The sequence below is a fragment of the Pan paniscus genome, chromosome 18 (assembly GCF_029289425.2).
Source record: "Pan paniscus chromosome 18, NHGRI_mPanPan1-v2.0_pri, whole genome shotgun sequence".
Classification (NCBI taxonomy): Eukaryota; Metazoa; Chordata; class Mammalia; order Primates; family Hominidae; genus Pan; species Pan paniscus.
In genome coordinates this window covers 82,448,964-82,469,701 of record NC_073267.2, presented here as the reverse complement: position 1 = coordinate 82,469,701, position 20,738 = coordinate 82,448,964, and the positions used below count along the sequence as shown (strand labels likewise).

Sequence of the window (20,738 nt, the reverse complement as noted above, 5' to 3'; positions counted from 1 at the left end):
AAGTGTGAATTCATGAGGTAATTTTGTCTGGAAGTCTTCCAGACAAACTCAGATTGGTTTATGACAGTCAAGATTCAAAACAGAGTAAAATCATGTATAGATAGCTTCCTAAAAATATTAACATATCTGTTTATGGTCATTTGTCATTCATTCTGTTTGACTAACAACTGAACTCCTTTCCTGGGATGGAGACTCCTCTAGGACAGATGGAAGAAATGGCATGGCTCCCTGGCTGCTGGATCACAACTTATGACTACCTCAGACTCTGAGTTTTAATTTAATTGGGGGGGAAAAAAAACCCAGAAAGAATCTATTTGGTGATGGATGCTGGCAGCTACTTCTAATTTCCAAAGGCAGCTTCTAATGGTAGCACCCACTGTCTACTCTGGCTATTGTGAGCCCCAGAATCTAATGCCTAGCAGTGGAGGTGGGGATGTCTTGAACAGACAGTTCTGCAACAGGATTTGGGGCATAATGGCCTCTGAACCTCTGAAACAGTCTCTGATATAATCTTTAATAATGCCCATACTGGCTTCTTTGAAAAGATATGAATAAAAGCTATGAAAAGCATTATGTGATATTTTCTTAATTAAGATGATCAAATGAAAAATAATTCATCTTTGTGAGTCTTACCTTTCCACCAACCAGAGGCAAAATGTGCATCTTTCCAGTTTGACAATCCTTCACTGAGGAAACGATAAGGCAGGTACCACAGAGGACAACTAGGCGCTCAGCCCACTTATGCAGCTGGGTCTTTCCCTTGCGTACATTATAGATGCCAGACAATAGGATTCGATCCAAATGATCCATGTGGCATGGTTTTTCTGAAAAGGAAATAATACTTCAGAATCCACCATTAAAGTAGTGTAAGAATACAGAAATGGAAAAAGAAAGCATTGTGTGTCAACATTCAACAACCTTATTTATAGATATAAGTAACCAAGCAATATAGTTAAGACAAAACTAGATCTAGTCCATCACTGAATTATATACAGTAGGAGTACCTTTGAATTTTGGTCTACGAAGCAAAATTGTACTTTGGATGCCATTGTTACATTAACCCTTCTTCCAACAGCCGTATCTCCTATGTACCCAGAGAAAGGCAGTATGGTAGAGTGGTTAAGATCATGAACTCTGAAGTCAGATATACTTGAATTTGAATGCTGGTTCTGTCACTTTGTTTCCTTGAACTATTTATTCTCATTACGCTTTACTTTACTCATTTATACAGTTTGAATCTTAACACAACCTACCTTCTGAGGATTCTTATAAAAATTAAGTAAGATGGCCAGCTGCAGTGGCTCCCGCCTGCAATCCCAGCACTTTGAGGGGGCCAAGGCGGGCATATCACAAGGTCAGGAGATCGAGACCATCCTGGCTAGCACAGTGAAACCCCGTCTCTACTAAAAATACAAAAACAAAAAAATTAGCCGGGCATGGTGGCGGACACCTATAGTCCCAGCTGCTCAGGAAGCTGAAGCAGGAGAATGGCGTGAACCCAGAAGGCAGAGCTTGCAGTGAGCCAAGATCATGCCACTGCACTCCAGCCTGGGCGACAGAGCAAGACTCTGTCTCAAAAAAATAAATAAATAAATAAATAAGGAATATAAAATACTAAGCATAGTTTTAGGTACAAAAAGAACATGGAATAAATGACAACCACTATTGTTACTAATCTACCCTAGAAGGAAGAAATTAGTAACTACAGGAGTACTCTAATTTTGTACATAATCCTCCATCTCTCTGCCACTAATATGGAAAAGCTTATGGGTGGTACTTCAATCAACTATGCCGATCGTGGTGGTGGAAATTCTACTTCTCATCAGAGGCCTTCATGACTGAGATACAGTGAACAAAACAGCACATAATAACAGAAAAGACGTGAAGTTCTTGGTAAGAGCACTATTAAAAGAAGTGTGCACCTGTAGTCCCAGGTACTCAGGAGGCTGAGGCAGGAAGACTGTTTGAGCCCAGGAGTTCAAGGCCAACCTGGACATCATAGTAAGACCCTGTGTCTTAAAAAAAAAAAAAAGGGACAACTAACTATACACAGAAATGAGCAGGAGTAGCAGTATGAGGTGGTCCAAACAGTAACCCAGAAGTTGGAAAGACTGGGTTGTACTCCTGGTATTATTACATAATTTTTTTTTTTTTTGAGACGGAGTCTTGCTCTGTCGCCCAGGTTGGAGTGCAGTGGCGCGATCTCGGCTCACTGCAAGCCCCGCCTCCCAGCTTCATGCCATTCTCCTGCCTCAGCCTCCCGAGTAGCTGGGACTACAAGCGCCCGCCAACACGTCCGGCTAATATTTTGTATTTTTAGTAGAGACGGGGTTTCACTGTGTTAGCCAGGATGGTCTCGATCTCCTGACCTTGTGATTTGCCCGCCTCAGCCTCCCAAAGTGCTGGGATTACAGGCGTGAGCCACCGCGCCTGGCCACTTAATTGTTTATACAATTATGTATCACTTTGCCTATTTTAATTAGGTATCACTTTGCCTATTTAACTTAGGTATCACTTTGCCTATTTAACCATGTGTTTCCCATATACAATATGAGGAAATGAGCTAGATTACTTCAAAGCCTTAAAATTGTATTATTCAATAAAACTTTGTATATTAATACACTATACATGATAAGCATTTCTCCTTCTATTCTAGGTCAATCCTTTCATCTATACAGTCATTCCTTGGTATTGGCAAGTGATTGATTCCAGGACCTCCCCAAGGATACCAAAATCCACAGATGCTATAGTCTCTTATATAAAATGAAATGGTATTTGCATATAACCTACGCACATCTTCCTGTATAATTTGAATAATCTCTAGATTACTTATAATATCTAAAACAATGTAAATGTTAAGTAAATAGTTGTTATGCCATATTTTTCTTTGTTTTTTTTTAATTTTTTTTAAATATTTTTTATCCATTGTGGATATGGACGACTGACTGTATTCTAAATTCCACCTTCCTCAGAGAGTTTGGTTCTCCCAGATCTATATTCCTAAGTTCTAGTTCCACATTTCCAACTATCCAGATATCTCCAACTACATGTTTACCATCACTTAAAATTCAACATGCCTGGCCAGGAGCAGTGGCTTATGCCTGTAATCCCAGCACTTTGGGAGGCTGAGGCGGGCGGATCACGAGGTCAGAAGTTCAAGACCAGCCTGACCAACATGGAAACCCCATCTCTACTAAAAATACAAAAATTAGCCAGGCATGGTGGCGTATGCCTGTAATCCCAGCTACTCAGGAGGCTGAGGCAGGAGAATCGCTTGAACCCAGGAGGCGGAGGTTGCAGTGAGCTGAGATCGCACCATTGCACTCCAGCCTGGGGGACAAAGCGAGACTCTGTCTCACAAAAGAAAAAAAAGATCAACATGCCTAAACCAAGTCATCACCATCCCTGTACAGCAGCAGCTCCTTCTCACAACTCAAGCTCATCTCCTGAAGTCACCCATGCTCAAAACCTCAGAAGCAGCTTCAACTCTTGGGTTCGCTTTCTCAACTTCTCTTTTCAATCAATCATTAAGTCTTACTGATTACTCCTTCAAAAAGTCTCTCACATGAACAATTCCTTCCTATTCCCTAGTTCAGATCCTTATCAATTCACACCTGAATCACTATCCACACTGGCACCAGACTGATCTTCCCTGGGCTCACTTGAATCCCATCACTTCCTGCTACCATCTGCCAAATGACGGCTAAACTCCTGATGGAGCACCCACGGCCCAAAACAATCTGGACTCAAATTAACTGTGATTCATGAACATGCAATGAAATTTTTAATCTCCCACGGCTGCCTTCTTTTTCATTGCTGCTTAGTGAAACGTTGTCAATTTTTAAAGAACCAACTCAAATACAACTTCTTCACAAAGACTTCCCCCAATTTCTTGACATCTCTGATTTTCCAGAGAACAGGGACAGAAAACTTTCCTATCAGCTAGCAAAATATATCATATATGTATATTAGTAAAAATCTGGCCAGGTGTAGTGGCTTACAACTGTAATCCCAGCACTTTGGGAGGCCCGGGCAGTTGGATCACTTGAGGCCAGGAGTTCAAGACCAGTCTGGCCAACATGGCAAAATCCCCATCTCTACTAAAAACACAACAATTAGCTGGGCGTGGTAGCAGGCACCTGTAATCTCAGCTACTCGGGAGGCTGAGGCAGGAGAATCGATTGCACCAGGGAGGTAGAAGCTGCAGTGAGCTGAGATCATGCCACTGCACTCCAGCCTGGGTGACAGAGCAATACTTCTCAAAAATAATAAAATAAAATAAAATAATTTTTAAAATTGACTGGCCGGATCACCTGAGGTCAAGAGTTTGAGACCAGCGTGACCAACATAGTGAAATCCCATCTCTACTAAAATAGAAAAATTAGCTGGGCATGGTGGCAGACGCCTGTAATCCCAGCTACTCAGGAGGCTGAGGCAGGAGAATTGCTTGAACCTGGGAGGCCGAGCTTGCAGTGAGCCGAGATCATGCCATTGCACTCCTACCTGGGCAACAGAGCAAGACTCCGTCTCAAAAAATAAATAAAATAAATAAATTGACTAAACAGTGACTAAATAAAAACTTTAAACTTATGCACAATAAAAAGTTACAGGCTGGAAAAAAATTGAGTCAAAAATATAGTACTCAAAAGATATATATTCAGAATACATGCAGAAGTCCTTTAAATCAATATGAAAAAAGAGAAACAGAAACATGTACAAAAATATCAATGAGTAGTTCAAAGAAACTGAAAGATCCAATAAAAATATGAAATAATTCTCAATCACACTAGTAATCAGGGGAAAAAAATTTAAACAAAGAGACTATCATCTTTTTAATTTTTTTTTTTTATTTTTGAGACGGAGTCTTGCTCTGTCGCCCAGGCTGGAGTGCAGTGGCTCGATCTTGGCTCACTGCAAGCTCCGCCTTCTGGGTTCACGCCATTCTCCTGCCTCAGCCTCCCAAGTAGCTGGGACTACAGGCGCCTGCCACCACACCCGGCTAATATTTTGTATTTTTTAGTAGAGACAAGGTTTCACTGTGTTAGCCAGGATGGTCTCGATCTCCCGACCTCGTGATCCGCCCGCCTTGGCATCCCAAAGTGCTGGGATTACAGGCATGAGCCACCGTGCCCAGCCAAGACCATCATTTTATCTATCAGATTAGTAAATATTTTAAAGCCTAATAATATTGAAAGGTTATAGGCAAAGGGGTACTCTGTTATACTGACAGGATATAAAAGTGTTCTGCAGTAGTAACTATTAATATTTTAAACGTGAGTAACCTATAACCCAATAATTTCATTCTTAGAGATCACTTTGAAGGAAAACAGGTGCATAAAGAGATAATTTTACTAAAATGGCTGTTTTAACCGTCCAAAACTGGAAACAAAGTAAATGTCCATCACTAAGGAGATGGTTACACAGACTATAATGCATACATGATGTCCAATACTATGCCCCTTAAAGAAATGTATACAGGGCCGGGCACAGTGGCTCATGCCTGTAATCCCAGCACTTTGGGAGGCTGAGGCCGTCAGATCACCTGCGGTCAGGAGTTCAAGACCAGCCTGGCCAACATGGTGAAACCCCGCCTCTACTAAAAATACAAAAATTAGCTGGGTGTGGTGGTAAGCCACCTGTAATCCCAGCTAGTTGGGAGGCTGAGGCAGCAGAATCGCTTGAACCTGGGGGGTGGAGGTTGCAGTGAGCCGAGGTCATGCCACTGCACTCCAGCCTGGGAAACAAGAGTGAGACTCTGTCTCAGAAAAAAAAAAAAAAAAAGAAATGCATACAGAAGATGGTTCTGCAAATGCTGACAAGGTAAGATCTCCAAGACAAACTCTTGGGTGAAAAAAGCATGAAGACCAATACCAAATAATACCATTTATGTAAACAAAATCCATATGGTTCTATGAATATATACTATATAATCAAGTTGGAAAATTCTGAACAGATATACACCAAATTGACGGTGGTTATCTATAGAGCAGTTAATGGACTTAGGAGGTGATTGTAACAAATTAAAACAGCACAGATAATGACACCATAGTCATATTACACTTGTGTAGTTAAAAACCCAATGTTTTAGGCCGGGCGCGGTGGCTCACGCCTGTAATCCCAGCACTTTGGGAGGCCGAGGCGGGTGGATCACGAGGTCAGGAGATCGAGACCATCCTGGCTAATACGGTGAAACCCCGTCTCTACTAAAAATACAAAAAATTAGCCGGGCGTGGTAGCGGGCGCCTGTAGTCCCAGCTACTCGGGAGGCTGAGGCAGGAGAATGGCGTGAACCCGGGAGGCAGAGCTTGCAGTGAGCCGAGATCGCGCCACTGCACTCCAGCCTGGGCGACAGAGCGAGACTCCGTCTCAAAAAAAAAAAAAAAAAAAAACCCAATGTTTTAAAAGCAAAAATATATGAACAATAAATAAAAATATAAAATATGCATATAAAATAAGACTAAGAAAATACACCATCATAAAAATAATTGTATTAGGGTGGTGGAATGTTTTTCTACCACGTTACTCCTGTATTTTAACAAAGAAGCTTTAAATATGCAAATTAACATGAGATAGTATTTTTGCAATCGGGGAAAAATGATACCTGATGTTGTCAAAGGTGTAGGGAAATAAGTACTCTCAAATTCTACCAAATCAACTACACACTAGTAACACCTATTTGTGCAACTTGGGAATGCTGAGTCAAAATTTTAAATGTGGCCGGGCGCAGTGGCTCACGCCTGCAATCCTAGCACTTCAGGAGGCCAAGGTGGGCAGATCACCTGAGGGCAGGAGTTCGAGACCAGCCTGACCAACATGGTGAAACCCCGTCTCTACTAAAAATACAAAAATTAGCCAGGCATGGTGGTGGGTGCCTGTAGTTCCAGCTACTTGGGAGGCTGAGGCATGAGAATTGCTTGAACCCAGGAGGCAGAGGCTGCAGTGAGCTGAGATTGCACCCGGCCTAGACAACACTGCACTCCAGCCTGGGCCACAGTGAGACTCCATCTCAAAAAAAAAAAAAAATTCTACTTGTAAGAATCATGTCCTCTTCCCTACACTCCTCAGTCACTCCCTTGACTTTTATAATAATTTCCTTGCTCTCTTTATATTTTTGCCACTTTCGTATATATCCTGTATTAACTATGGCTGTAGCAAACAATATAATGTCTCAAGCAACAGGAATTTAATTCATTCAAGTGAGCATTCTGTTTTGCCAGGGGTTAACACTGTCATTCAAAAACTCAGGTTCTGGCCAGGCACAGTGGCTCACACCTGTAATCCCAGAACTTTTGGGAGGCCGAGGTAGGCGGATGACTTGAGGTCAGGAATTCGAGACCTGGCCAACATGGTGAAACCCCATCTCTACTAAAAATACAAAAATTAGCCAGCTGTGGTGGTGGGTTCCTCTAATCCCAGTCACTCAGGAGGCGGAGGCAGGAGAACTGCTTGAATCTTTGAGAGGCAGAGGTTGCAGTGAGCTGAGAAATGGGCTGTAGCTAGGCAGTTATATGCCCCACTACAATTTTGTTATTATGAAAGAACAGATTTTGATAAACAATAGTATTGCCACACATTTCAAAATAATATGGCTGTGTTTAGCCTGTTTTCTGAACTTTAAATGAATGGAAACATACGATGTAATTCTTTTGTGTCTGGCTTCTGATGTTTGTATTTACGCTCTTTTGACAAGGCTGTTTTAAACAATATGTGCAGAGAATGCAGTACACAGAGAAACGTTCAGGCAGGGAGTTGTGCTACCTGAGCCATACAGTCCCAGACCTACAACTTCCCTCACAAATCATACCCTCTATATGCCACTTTCTCCAACGCAAATAAGGGGTTTGCTCTTTCTCTCTCTCTCTCTCTTTTTTTTTGTAAGGTGAACAGGAAGTAGGATTTTTTTTTTTTTTTGAGATGGAGTCTTGCTCTGTCGCCCAGGCTGGAGTGCAGAGGCACCATCTCAGCTCACTGCAAGCTCTGCCTCCCGGGTTCACACCATTCTCCCACCTCAGCCTCCAGAGTAGCTGGGACTACAGGCACCCGCCACCACGTCCAGCTAATTTTTTGTATTTTTAGTAGAGACGGGGTTTCACTGTGTTAGCCAGGATGGTCTCAATCTCCTGACCTCGTGATCCGCCCGCCACAGCCTCCCAAAGTGCTGGGATTACAGGCGTGAGCCACCGTGCCCGGCCCAGAAAGTAGGATTTATTGGTGAGCATTAAGAGGGGGCAGCACAGTGGAAGCCCTCACAAGAGCAGGGCCCGCCACTTGTCCAGAGGGCCACTACTGGGGATGTAACTGACCCCGCAGCCATCTGGGATGAGCTGCTTCTCAGCCACCATGTCTTCAAATTCATCTGCACTGAACTTGGTAAAGCCCCACTTCTTAGAGATGTGGGATCTTCTGGCAGCCAGGGAACTTCAACTTGGCCCTACATAGGGCCTCAATCGTGTGCTCCTTGTTATGCAGCTTGGTGCAGATGGACATGGTAACTTGGCCAATGTGAACCTCGGCCACAGTGCCCTGGGGCTTTCCAAAGGCACCTCGCATACCTGTTTGGAGCCTAGACTGGGGATAGCACAAAGTCAGAAACATGAACATCCATCTGAGAGGCCTGTCTCCAAGGTCCCTTAGAGCAACCCATACAAGAAACAGGCTGAGTACACTACCAAGGAAGCTGCTGTGGGCAGCCATTGTACACTGGGCCCCCATGAGGAAAGGAACTCAGTTGGCTTAACTGGCTGCAGAGGATTTACATGCTCTCTTAATCCCATGATTAATCATGCTACCTATTCAACTTGACTTTAGCGAAATGTTATCTCCACAGCTTTTATATCATGAATTTGAACTGAGAGAGCCATTCCACTCACTTTTCCCCCAGCACTCCCTCTCCAGCAAGACTGATAACTGGCATTTGCATAATGGCTGACTGGGACACTACCCAGTGCCCTTTTATAACCAGAGAACACAACATTAACTGGTTCGCACTCGGGCCCTTATGACCTTGACTTTATTAACACTATATTCCAACTAAGCTGATGCACCAAAAACTCTACACATAAAATATTTGAAGCTGATTACTAAGCTATTTACTTCAAAGAGAATACTTCAACTCTTTCCTTCTGTAACAATAGTTGTGTCTGGTTTCAGGAACTGGGTGGTTGGAGGAAAAAGGTGAGAGGGAAGCATATTTTCTATGATAGTTTTGATAGAGACAGGAGGCAGAGAAATTCTAGGCAGACAGGGACAGGTCCCCAGCAAAACCCCACCTTCGAGCCAAAAAGCCTGAAACCTGTGGCCCAAAGTGAGAATTTCCATCCCTGTTTGTCTGCTCTCTCCTGAATGGTTCTGAGTGTCTTTTTACCAATCGAATGTTGCCTTTTCCAAAACTACCTACAGCACCTCCCATCCTGTGCCCATGAAGACCCCAGACTCAGCGAGCAGAGAAGAGAAGCAGCTGGACATCAGGGAGAGGCGACTTGACTTCAGAAGACAGTGGCAGGGAGGCAACTTGACTTCAAGGGAGAATGAGCTGCCCTTCCCATTCCCTTTCCAGCTCCACTCTTCACTGAGAGCTGCTTTCATCATTCAATAAAATTTTCCGCATTCACCATCTTTCAATTTGTCCACATGACCTCATGCCTCTTAGGCACCAGACAAGAATTTGGGACGCACCAAGTGCCGGTATTCAAAAAGGCTGTCACACTGGCCCTTTACCCTCACTGATGGAAGGCAGCCGCCCTACGCAACAAGGCAAAGGGACCACTGACCTGATAACACATTGCCGTCTGCAGATGAGAGAGGTAAGAGAGCATTATAACATGTCCTCTGGGGCCTTGGGATCACAGACACCCCCACCTGGACGCTGCTGCAAGCCTGCACAGAGTTTGCTTCTGCTGCTGCTAAAGCAGGCAGCCAGTTCCTGCACTCGCTCTCCTATGCGCTACATCCCACAAAGGGTGGAGCACAACAGACCCCAGTGAACACGGTTTGTTCCCACCAGCGTCCAATCAGCTAGCCAGTTCACGCACTCAATCACCTGCGCATTCCCTCCCACAAGGGGTTGAGCGGGGTGGGCTGAGTAAATGGGGTACCCCTGTCACAAGTCCCAAAGAGGGGTCAAGAAAATATCCGGCATCAGTTTTATTATAGATCCGGCTGCTCACAGTGGCTCATGCCTGTAATCCCAGCACTTTAGGAGGCCAAGATAGGAGGATCACTTGAGCCCAGGAGTTTGAGACCAGCCTGAGCAACATGGCGAGACCTCAGCTCTACAAAAAATACAAAAATTAGCCAGGTGCAGTGGTGCGCACGTGTAGTTCCAGCTACTTGGGAGGCTGAGGTGGGAGAATCATTTGGGCCCGGGAGGTTGAGGCTGCAGTGAGCCATGATGGCACCAATGCACTACAGCCTAGGCAACTGGGTGATACCCTGTCTCAAAAAAAATAAAAAATTTAAAAAAAAAATAGACCCACAAATTCTTTGACACTCCTTTCAAAAACTGGAGCTAATTCCTCTCTCTATAGTATGGGCTGTGTTTAGTGAATCATTTCTTTTTTTTTTTTTTTTTTTTTTTTTTTTTTTTTTTTTTTTGAGACAGAGTCTCGCTCTGTCACCCAGGCTTGAGTGCAGTGGCGCGATCTCGGCTCACTGCAAGCTCTACCTCCCAGGTTGACGCCATTCTCCTGCCTCAGCCTCCCCAGCAGCTGGGACTATAGGTGCCCGCCACCACGCCCAGCTAATTTTTTGTATTTTTAGTAGAGACAGGGTTTCACTGTGTTAGCCAGGATGGTCTCGATCTCCTGACCTTGTGATCTGCCCGCCTCAGCCTCCCAAAGTGCTGGGATTACAGGCTTGAGCCACCACACCTGGCCTGTGACTCATTTCTTAATAAGTAAAAAGTGGTAAAAGTAAAGGTGACTTATAAAGCTTTGTTATAAAAGACACTGAGGCCTCTGTGCACGTGCATGCATGTGTGTATACGTGTGTCTCATCACTGGGGAAACTAGCCACTATGTTGTGAAGACACCTAGGAAGCCCTATGGAAAGATCCACAGAAGAGGGAACTGAGGCCTCCTACCAGCAGCTGGTGAGGAACTGAGGCCATGTGAGTGAACCGTGTTGAAAGTGAATCTTCCAGCCCTACTCAGGCCTTCAGATGACTAAAATCTCATGAAACCCAAGCGAGGACCATCCCTCCAGCTAAACTGCTCCTAGATTTCTGGCCCACAAAAACTATATAATTATAAAGTATTAACCATTTTAAGTCCTAACTTTTGAGGCAATTTGTTACAGAGCCAACAGATAACTAATTCATCTATCTATCTATCTATCTATCTATCTATCTATCTACCTACCTACCTACCTACCTACCTTTTGTTTTTGGTACCAGGTACATTATTACCTTTTTTCAAAGATTATTAACTTTAAGTTTCATCCCAAACTTAATTTCCTCACTCAAACCATACTAGCTTTTCTATGTCAACAGAACTCACTTTTGGAAAGATGCCTCAAAATTTAAGTACTACAAACTGGTACTCTTTTAGACTCTACTGGAAATATCCTCTTAAGGGTATAGTACATTAAGATCCTGCATATGCTGTAATTTATCAGACGGTGGTAGGAAAAGTAGGGGCATCAGAGCCAACCACTGTGCAGTATAACTGCACATAAAAGAAAGGTTCAACTTTCATTCTAGAAAAAAATATACAGTAGCCCCCCTGCCACCTGTGGTCTTGCTTTCCAAGGTTTTAGTTATCTGCAGTCAATCATGGTCTGAAAATAGGTAAGTAAAGTACAAGATATTTTGAGAGAGAGAACATTCACTAACTTTTATTACAGCATATTGCTATAATTATACTATTTTATAATTAAATATTGTTAATCTCTTACTTTGCCTAATTTATCAATTAAACTTTACCATAGGTATGTGTATACAGGAAAACACATAGTATATATAGAGTTCAGTACTATCTGCAATTTCAGTCGTCCACTAAGGATCTTGGAACACAATCCCAGTGGATAAGGGGGGACTACCATAATGAAGAACTAGGGTTCAACCACAATCAGATAAGAAGCATGTTACTGTTCCAAGTTTTTGTTTTTTTAACTATTATAGTGATAGATGGGTTGTGTTCCTCAAATTCATCTTAAAATATTTTTCTCAGAAGAGTCAAAAATCCTAGATTTAAACCCCACTAAATTCACCAATATACAAATTTGACAGGTATACTCATCAACGTCAAGTCATATATGATAATGATTACTTACTCTCAACATTTTTGAGCTATCCAGAAGTTCACAGACTTTACCAGGAGCTTGAAAAAATAATTTACTAAAGCATGATCCAGTCAAGATTCTGGCAAAGGTATAAAATAATGCTAGTAAGTTAGCAAAATACAAGTGCAAAATGAGCAAAAATAAAAAGAGAAGATATTTTTAAAGTGTTCCCTTACCCCTGACCTCTTGGCTTTTGTTGTTGTTTGGTTGGTGTTAACTACGTTAGTTAATTGGCTTAAAACTAGCTTTTGATAAAATACTTTTAAAAAGCTGACGGCAGATAAGAGGTACAAATGATCACCTTAAAAGTAGTTAACATACAAAGCCACTGATAAATTCTTACCACCATAAAATCGAATCATACAGCCGAGGTCAGGATTTGTAGCCTCCTCCTGTATGCGCACAGGATCATCAAATCCCAGCCTGGATAAGTAATCATAAACGATCTGAAGAGGTCGTTCAGTAGGTTCCAGTCTCCTGATTACACAATTCAAAAAAATATATATATTTGGTAAGTAATAAAAATGGTTCATTTAATTTTTTAGTATTTTTATTTTTATTTGTATAAATTTCAGGGGTACAAGTGCTATTCTGTCACATGAATATACTGCTTAGTAGTGAAGTCTGGGCTTTTAGTGTAATCCTCACCTGAATCATGTATATTGTATTCATTAAGTAATTTCTCATCCTTCACTCCCACCCCACCCTCACACCCTTCTGCTTTTCCAATGTCTATTACCCCACACTCTATTACTTAGCTACCACTTGTAAGAGAGAACAGGTAGTATTTGACTTTCTGTTTCTGAGTTATTTCACTGAAGATAATGACTTCCAGGTCCATCCATGTTGCTGCATTAAGACATGACTTCATTCCTTTTTCATGGCTGAGTAGTAACTCAACATACAAAATCTGCTCTTGATTTTTATTCCTAGGTCAAGTTTTTCTTTAATATTCTATGATACAACTAATCTAAACAAGTGTTTTTTTAAGTTTTTGGTGTCAGGACCCCTTTATACTTTGGGGATCACAAAGAGCTTTTGTTTACATGTGTTATATCTATTGATATTTACCAAATTAGAAATTAAAATTGAGAATTTCCATTTATTAATTCACCTTAAAATAACTCCCTAAAGATCATTCTACTACATGGTCCTAATTGAAAGCTAAGGTAAAACCAGAATGTCCTGCAATCACTTGTGGCCTCTGGTGACACTGTATTTTAAATTACAGACTTAAAATACTGAAAAATATTTTAAAAAAAAACAAAAGTGATGAATGTGTATTTTGATAGAAGGGGCTATAATAGTCATAATAGCAAGACAGCTCTTTTATAATGCTTTTACCAGAAACCAAACAGTTATAAATACAGTGGCTAAACGTATAGGCTCCAACAGTCAACTGCCTGGGTTCAAGTCTTAGTCCTGCCACTTACCAACTGCATGCCCCAGTATATTTACTCTCACTGTTTTAAATCCTCATCAGTATCATGGGAATAGCAACAATACCTAACTCATAAGATGTTTAAATTTATTTATTTACTTTCAACAAGATACTATATAGTATGAAAAGTGCTTAGCAAAATATCTCACATGTAGTAAGTGTTCAGTAAGATACTGACAATTATTATTCTAAAAAATTTTAAGATTGGAATCAATTTTAGTTAGAATAAAAATAGAGTATTTCTCCCATCTCAAACAACAACCAAAAGCAAGCACAGGAAAGTCCGTATGTGTTCAAAAGGTCTGAAAGAACATTTAAAGAACCTGTTCAGAAAACTTAAGAATAGCCGGGCGCAGTGGCTCACGCCTGTAATCCCAGCACTTCAGGAGGCTGAGGCGGGCGGATCACGAGGTCAGGAGATGGCTAACATGGTGAAACCCCATCTCTACTAAAAATACAAAAAAATTAGCCAGGCGTGGTGGCGGGCACCTGCAGTCCCAGCTACTCGGGAGGCTGAGGCAGGAGAATGGCATGAACCTGGGAGAAGAGCTTGCAGTGAGCCGAGATGGTGCCACCGCACTCCAGCCTGGGCGACAGAGTGAGACTCTGTCTCAAAAAAAAAAAAAAAAAAACTTAATAATTATAGTATTAATAACTATAAGAAACATGATGCATTTCCCATCATGACAAAAACATATGAATGATGTCTGCATTTTGTAGTTTAAGAACTAGAAAATGCTGTTGGCAACAAGCTGAACATAAACAACTACAAAGCTGAACATAAACAACTGTAACAAAATGATAATTTAGGAACAGAAATCATACTGATGTACAAAAAAGACAAAAATAAAACAACCACCTGGCCTCTCCTGACTGCTCAGTTCAGTATTTTAGCTTCCAGAAACTATCACATAAACTCAGAATGAACTGCTACATGGGGAATGATCAAAGAAAAAAAAGCCTGTAACGACCAATAAAGATTGAATTAAAGAGAAATGGGAAATAAACTTTTCAGATTATGTAGACATCAATTACAATTAATCCCTAGCCAAACAAAACCAAAATTTACAAAACTCATTGTCTATGACAATGTTAGGCATTTTCCCAGCACAATGGTGCAATTCTTCTGAGAGAAAGACACGTTTTAAGGGGGACTTTTAATAAACTGCATCCTGGAGAGAGGTCAACTAACCATATAATATGAATAAACTGATGGAGGATTAACTTGAAGACAAGGAGAGTAAGGATATAAAGAGACAGATCTTCAAATGTTGAGACGGATTGGACTTAACTCTGTACTGCTCCAAAGAATGGGACTCAGAACAATGAGAAGGTGCATAGGTAGATTTAAGCTAAACATGAGGAAGAATTTTAACGATTAGAGATGCTCAACCATGAAATGAACTGCCTCTCAGAACTGTTCAGAGAGACCTGGAGAGCCATCCGTCACAGACATTTTAGAAGAAACACCTGTAAGAATCAAACGGGGCCAGATGATCTTCAGGGCATTTCAGAAATCAAGGGTCTATGAGGTATCTAAGGCACCTTCCTAATATAATACAAATTCTACCTGACCCCTACAGTTCAGTGTATTTAAACACTATAATTCCATATAAGGATCACGTATTCAGGACCAACAAACAATTATACTTTCAGGCTAAATCTCGAGTGCTCAATTTTTCTATTTCTCTCTAGAAAACTGAAAGAAATGGAAGCATCCTAATTCTGACATATTTTACACAACCAAATTTCCTGGCCTAAAAATGCTCTGTAGATTTTGGAAACCCTCCTTACACATGTCTTTTTTTTCTTTTTCTTTTTCTTTTTTTTGAGCCGAAGTCTCGCTCTGTTGCCCAGGCTGGAGTGCAGTGGTGCGATCTTGGCTCACTGCAACCCCTGCCTCCCAGGTTCAAGCAATTCTTCTGCCTCAGCCTCCCGAGTAGCTGGGACTACAGGCCCACGCCACCATGCCCAGCTAATTTTTGCATTTTTAGTAGGGACAGGGTTTTATCATATTGGCCAGGCTGCTCTCAAACCCCTGACCTCGTGATCTGCCCGCCTTGGCCTCCCAAAGTGCTGGGATTACAGGCATGAGCCACCACACCCGGACCTCCTTATACATATCTACCGTAAGAAAGTATTTTCTTTCTTCTAAGTAAACAAGTAATATTTCAAGAAGTACAAAAACAAGTAAAATGAAGGACTAATTCCATTTACTCATTAAACTCTTCTGCTGAAAAAAGTAGACAGTATTGGGGAGGGAAATGCTATAATGTGCTTACAGTTCAATTTTGTGTTTCAAAGTTCCAAAAGTTTAAGAGTCTGGTAATTAGTTATTTGTTAAATCTCTCACCAATCAAAGGGAAATTATATACTGCAAAACAGGTGTGAGAGAAAGTAATACTGGCAACAAAAAGTTCTATTCAGCATTTGAACTATTTCTACTACTGCTTTAAGGAGACAATAGTTTTGGAGTAACAGTTTTGGTTTGCTTCAAATGCTTGTAAGACCTACTATAGTCCATGTAAATTTGAATATATATGCATATGGTAATTTCTCTCCAAACCAGCCAACGGACATAGCAATGCTGTTAACAGCAGATTATACTGCTTAGCCAAGAGTAGTATCATTCTGTATTAGTTATTCTAAGCAGTCCCTATAGTTAAGATATATGTAAGAAGAGTAAATTTCATTCCAAGTATCATTTCACAAGAGTTTTAGTTAATAGTGGGGGGGCCAAACCATACACTATTAAAATCAAACACATGGAATCAAAGGCCCTAACAAAGTATAGTACCATGTTCTACATCAAATTCAGATTAAAACTCAATCCTTGACTGCCTATAAAGGTAAAATCTGCAAATGTTAAAATCAATAATATAGATAATAATACAAATAGAAACAATAGGGATACTTCAACAAATGTTTATTTCATACCTGACACTATGCTGAAAATGTTTAATTATTACAAAACTATGTCTATTTTGCAAATAAGAAAAATGAGATTCAGAGTCACACAATTAGTACATAATGACATCAGGGTAGGAACCTGTGTCGGTTTCATAAAACCTAGGTTCTTTTTAGGAAAACCAAATTATTTTATATATAGTTAAAATAAATTAAGCAGAAGAGAGCTCAAACCACTTTATGTGTTAACTTATTCACACCAAGAAACCTAAAAAAGCTATGTTTTAAAATTACCATTATTTCATTAAGTCCAATATATCATGATTTAAAAGATACACCATTTTTTACGCACCACTGCTGAATAATAAAGAATACAGCTGGTCTTTGTCCCTGGTTCCTGGAAGGAGACTCTAATCCTTAGCATTTCCTGAATAATAGGAGTGTCTTTGTTATTCATGACCCCCTTGGATCACCCCCCAGTTTATGCTAAGAGATGAGAAGACTCAGGACAGCGGCTGGTCACCAGAAAAGACCAACCACCATGTGATTAGAGGGTTGGGGCTCTGAGCTACCCTGACCTGGGTGGGGTAGCACAGGGGGCTGGAGACTGAGTTGAATCATGAGGTCAAAGATTCAACCAATCATGCCTTCATAATGATTCCCCAATAAAAACACTGTACTGAACACCAGTGGAGTTTCCTAGCTGATGAACTGTTCGATATGGTAGGAGGGTGACAGGCCTTGATTCCACTGGGAGAGGGTACAAAGTTCTGTATTTGGGACTCTTCTAGACCTCACCCTATGTGTCTCTTCAGTTGGCTGGTGCTGATTTGCATCAAGCTAAAACTGTAATTGTAAGTATAGCACCTTCCTCAGTTCTGCCAAGTTCTTCCTTGCAGACAGTTGGTCAGAAGTGCAGCTGGAGTCTGAAGGGCAGTCTTGCTGGGGCCTTGCCCTTTAACTTGTGAATTCTGCACTAACTCTGGCAGTCAGTGACAGACCTGTATTACAGCAAGCCAGCTGGTGTCAGAATAACCATTAAGAAAAATCGGCAGGGCACAGTGGCTCACACCTGTAATACGAGCACTTTGGGAAGCAGCAGTGGGTGAATCACCAGGTCAAAGCCTTTCTTTAAGGTGTCCACGCCGCCCCTAAACCTGCCCTGAGAAACATCGCCCATTATCTCTCCATACCACCTCCAAACATTTTTGCCATCCCAATACTCCACCACTGTTTTGTTTTGTGTTTCTTATTAATATAAAAAGACAGGAATGTCAAGCCTCTGAGCCCAAGACTGCCTGTACACATCCAGATGGCCTGAGGCAACTGAAGAACCACAAGAGAAGTGAAAATGGCCGGCTCCTGCCTTAACTGATGACATTACCTTGTGAAATTCCTTCTCCTGGACAATGAGTCTCAGAAGCTCCTCCACCGAGCATCTTGTAACCCCCAACCCTGCCCGCAAGAGCAGGTTGACTGTAATTTTCCACTACCTACCCAAATCCTATAAAACTGCCCCACCCCATCTCCCTTTGCTGATTCCTTTTTCCGACTCAGCCCGCCTGCACCCATGTGATTAAAAAGCTTTATTGCTCACACAAAGCCTGTTTGGTGGTCTCTTCACATGGATGTCCCTGACAAAGAGATCAAGACCATCCTGGCCAACATGGTGAAACCCCGTCTCTACTAAAAATACAAAAATTAGCTGCGCCTGGTGTTGCGCGCCTGTAGTCCCAGCTACTCGGGAGGCTGAGGCATGAGAATCGCTTGAACCCAGGAAGCGGATGTTGCAGTGAGCTGAGATTGTGCCACCACACTCCAGCTTGGGCAACAGAATGAGACTCCATCTCAGAAACAAAAAAAAAAGAAAAATCTAGCCAGATGCAGTAGCGTGCCCCTGTAGTCCCAGCTACTCAGGAGGCTGAGACAGAAGAATCACTTGAGCCCAGGAGGTCAAGGTTGTAGTGTGTTATGACAGGGCCTGTGAATAGCCACAGTACTTCGGCCTGGACAACATAGCATGATCCAATCTCTATTTTTTTAAAAAAAGAAAAATAAATTTTAAAAAATTCTGCCAATTAAACTATAACCTACCATCAACTCTAATATATATGCTGATTTCAGAAGTTTTAAAATGGATAAAAAATGTTTCAAAATAAAGAAAATTATTTACCTATATTCCAATTTTGTAACATATAATGCATTCTTTTAAAATTTTTAAATAGCACAAAAACATGTAGGAAAAAAAACTCCCTTTCCCCTATTCAGTGGTAATCAGTTCAGTATGTATCCTAAAACAGGATGTTTCATTCCACCTTTATAATTTCAAAATATGGCAAACAAAATTTTAGTGACTCAGCAAATGGGAATCAGAACTCAGCATCCCAAATCCCAAGGGTGCTATTTTCTGTTATACACACCCTATTGGTTCTAAACTAATTTTAAAAGATAGCTACTGACTATTTAGAAATCTTAGTTTCTCTTCTCATCTGGTTAATGAAAAAATAAAAATTAAAAAAAAAGAAAAACAGTTGGTTATTTTGATGACTAAGAATAAAAGTATATGACCATCAGCCAAAGGGCAATCCATTTTATCACAAATGATCTTAACAACTTTTCAGACAGGAGGCAATGATTACACTAAGCTTCACTAGTGAGTCATTTTTATCACTCGAAACAGTTCAATAGAAAAGACAAGCCAAATATTTTAATTATAAGTAGCAGCAGATTGAGAGACAAGACCAATCTATCACCAGCCAGCTGCAGGAATGTGCATTCAACCTGAACCCTCTGAGTCTGTTTTCACCGACGGAAATGGCCTCAGTGATTCCTAATGGGGAAGTTTCTGACTTTTGGGGCAGGAAAATCCTTGGCTGTACAAGGTTGTCCCACACACATTTTTCTTTTTCTTTTTTTTCTGAGACAGGATCTCTCTGTCGCCCATGCTGGAATGCAGTGGTGCAATCTTGGCTCACTGCAACCTCCGCCTCCCAGGCTCAAGCGATTCTCCTACCTCAGCGTCCCAAGAAGTGCACGCACTGGAACCACAGGTGTGCACCACCATGCCTGTCTAATTTTGTATATTAATATTTTTGGTAGCGACGGGGCTTCACCATGTTGCCCAGGCTGATCTAGAACTCCTGAGCCCAAGCAATCCTCCTGCCTTGGCCTCCCAAAGTGCTAGGATTACAGACTTGAGCCACTGCACTTGGCACACACACATTTCAATAAGTCTCTCTGGCCCTTGCCACCTAAATTCTGTAACTCTTCCCAGCAGTTATGACAACCAAAAAACCCTGTCCCCACACTTATTTCCAAATGGCAAGGTGGGAGGGTTACAGGGTAGATTTAGTTGCACCACCAGATGATCTCTCTAAGGTTTCCTCAAGTGCTAAAATTCTATAAATTAGTAATTCTTGAGTTATAGTCAAGTGATAACTCATGGTTAAAAAAAACATAAAGTAGTAATGAATAACTCAGAGAAAACGTGGGGTAATTTTAATCCCAGTAATCCCATTCCCAGGACCTAGCCTAGGGAAATCAGCACTGTGACAATACATGGGCAATGGTTTAGTCAATGCAACACCAATTCTAAGACTTGCATGATTTCAGACAACTGAAATAGGTCATCTTTATTGAGCACTTGTTAGGTGCCAGACATCAATCTAAGTACTTTATTGCTATCTGAAGTACAGCACATCTCTTAGGAGCTTAATTGAAATGTACATTCTCAGGCTCCACCTAAACCTACTGAATCAGAATCTGTACTTGAACAAGCCCCACAGGTGGACAGTTTAAGCAGCACTACAAATATTAATTCATTTAATCTTCATATCATTTATAATTTAATCCTCATGACAACTCAACAATGTAAATATTATCATCTTCCATTTTACAGATTACTACACTGAAGCACAGAGCATTATATATCCTGCATAGTAACTGTCGAAGCCAGGATTTGAACCCATACACTCTCATTCCAGAATCCAATCTCTAAACCATTGCTGCATATTATGTCTCAATTTATAGTATATCCATACAGAGGAATATTCTGTAACTATTAAAACTGGTGTCTAAAGAATTTCTAATGACACCATGAAATTAAGATGAT

At 41.2% G+C, this 20,738-nt stretch overlaps 1 protein-coding gene, 1 non-coding gene and 1 pseudogene across 8 annotated transcripts in view; all 3 read right to left on the bottom strand.

Moving 5' to 3' along the window:
* PHLPP2 (PH domain and leucine rich repeat protein phosphatase 2) overlaps positions 1-20,738 on the bottom strand; it is a 78,584-nt gene that overhangs the window by 44,955 nt on the left and 12,891 nt on the right. For 4 of the 6 annotated variants that reach the window (XM_034940624.3, XM_034940627.3, XM_034940626.3 and 1 more), the window contains 2 exons: positions 12,623-12,756; positions 634-824 (listed from right to left, as the gene is read on the bottom strand). In XM_034940624.3, the coding sequence (XP_034796515.1) occupies positions 634-824; positions 12,623-12,756 (325 nt within the window). The remainder of the gene's footprint in view (positions 1-633; positions 825-12,622; positions 12,757-20,738) is intronic. The other 2 variants (XM_055100249.2, XM_055100248.2) reach the window with 1 other exon arrangement.
* LOC134729310 (large ribosomal subunit protein uL16-like) lies at positions 831-12,533 on the bottom strand (annotated as a pseudogene). The gene has a single exon (XR_010110290.1). The product of XR_010110290.1 is annotated as a large ribosomal subunit protein uL16-like (transcript).
* Positions 8,613-8,747, bottom strand: LOC112437451 (small nucleolar RNA SNORA70). Its single transcript, XR_003026058.4, has one exon. It is a non-coding gene; the product is annotated as a small nucleolar RNA SNORA70 (small nucleolar RNA).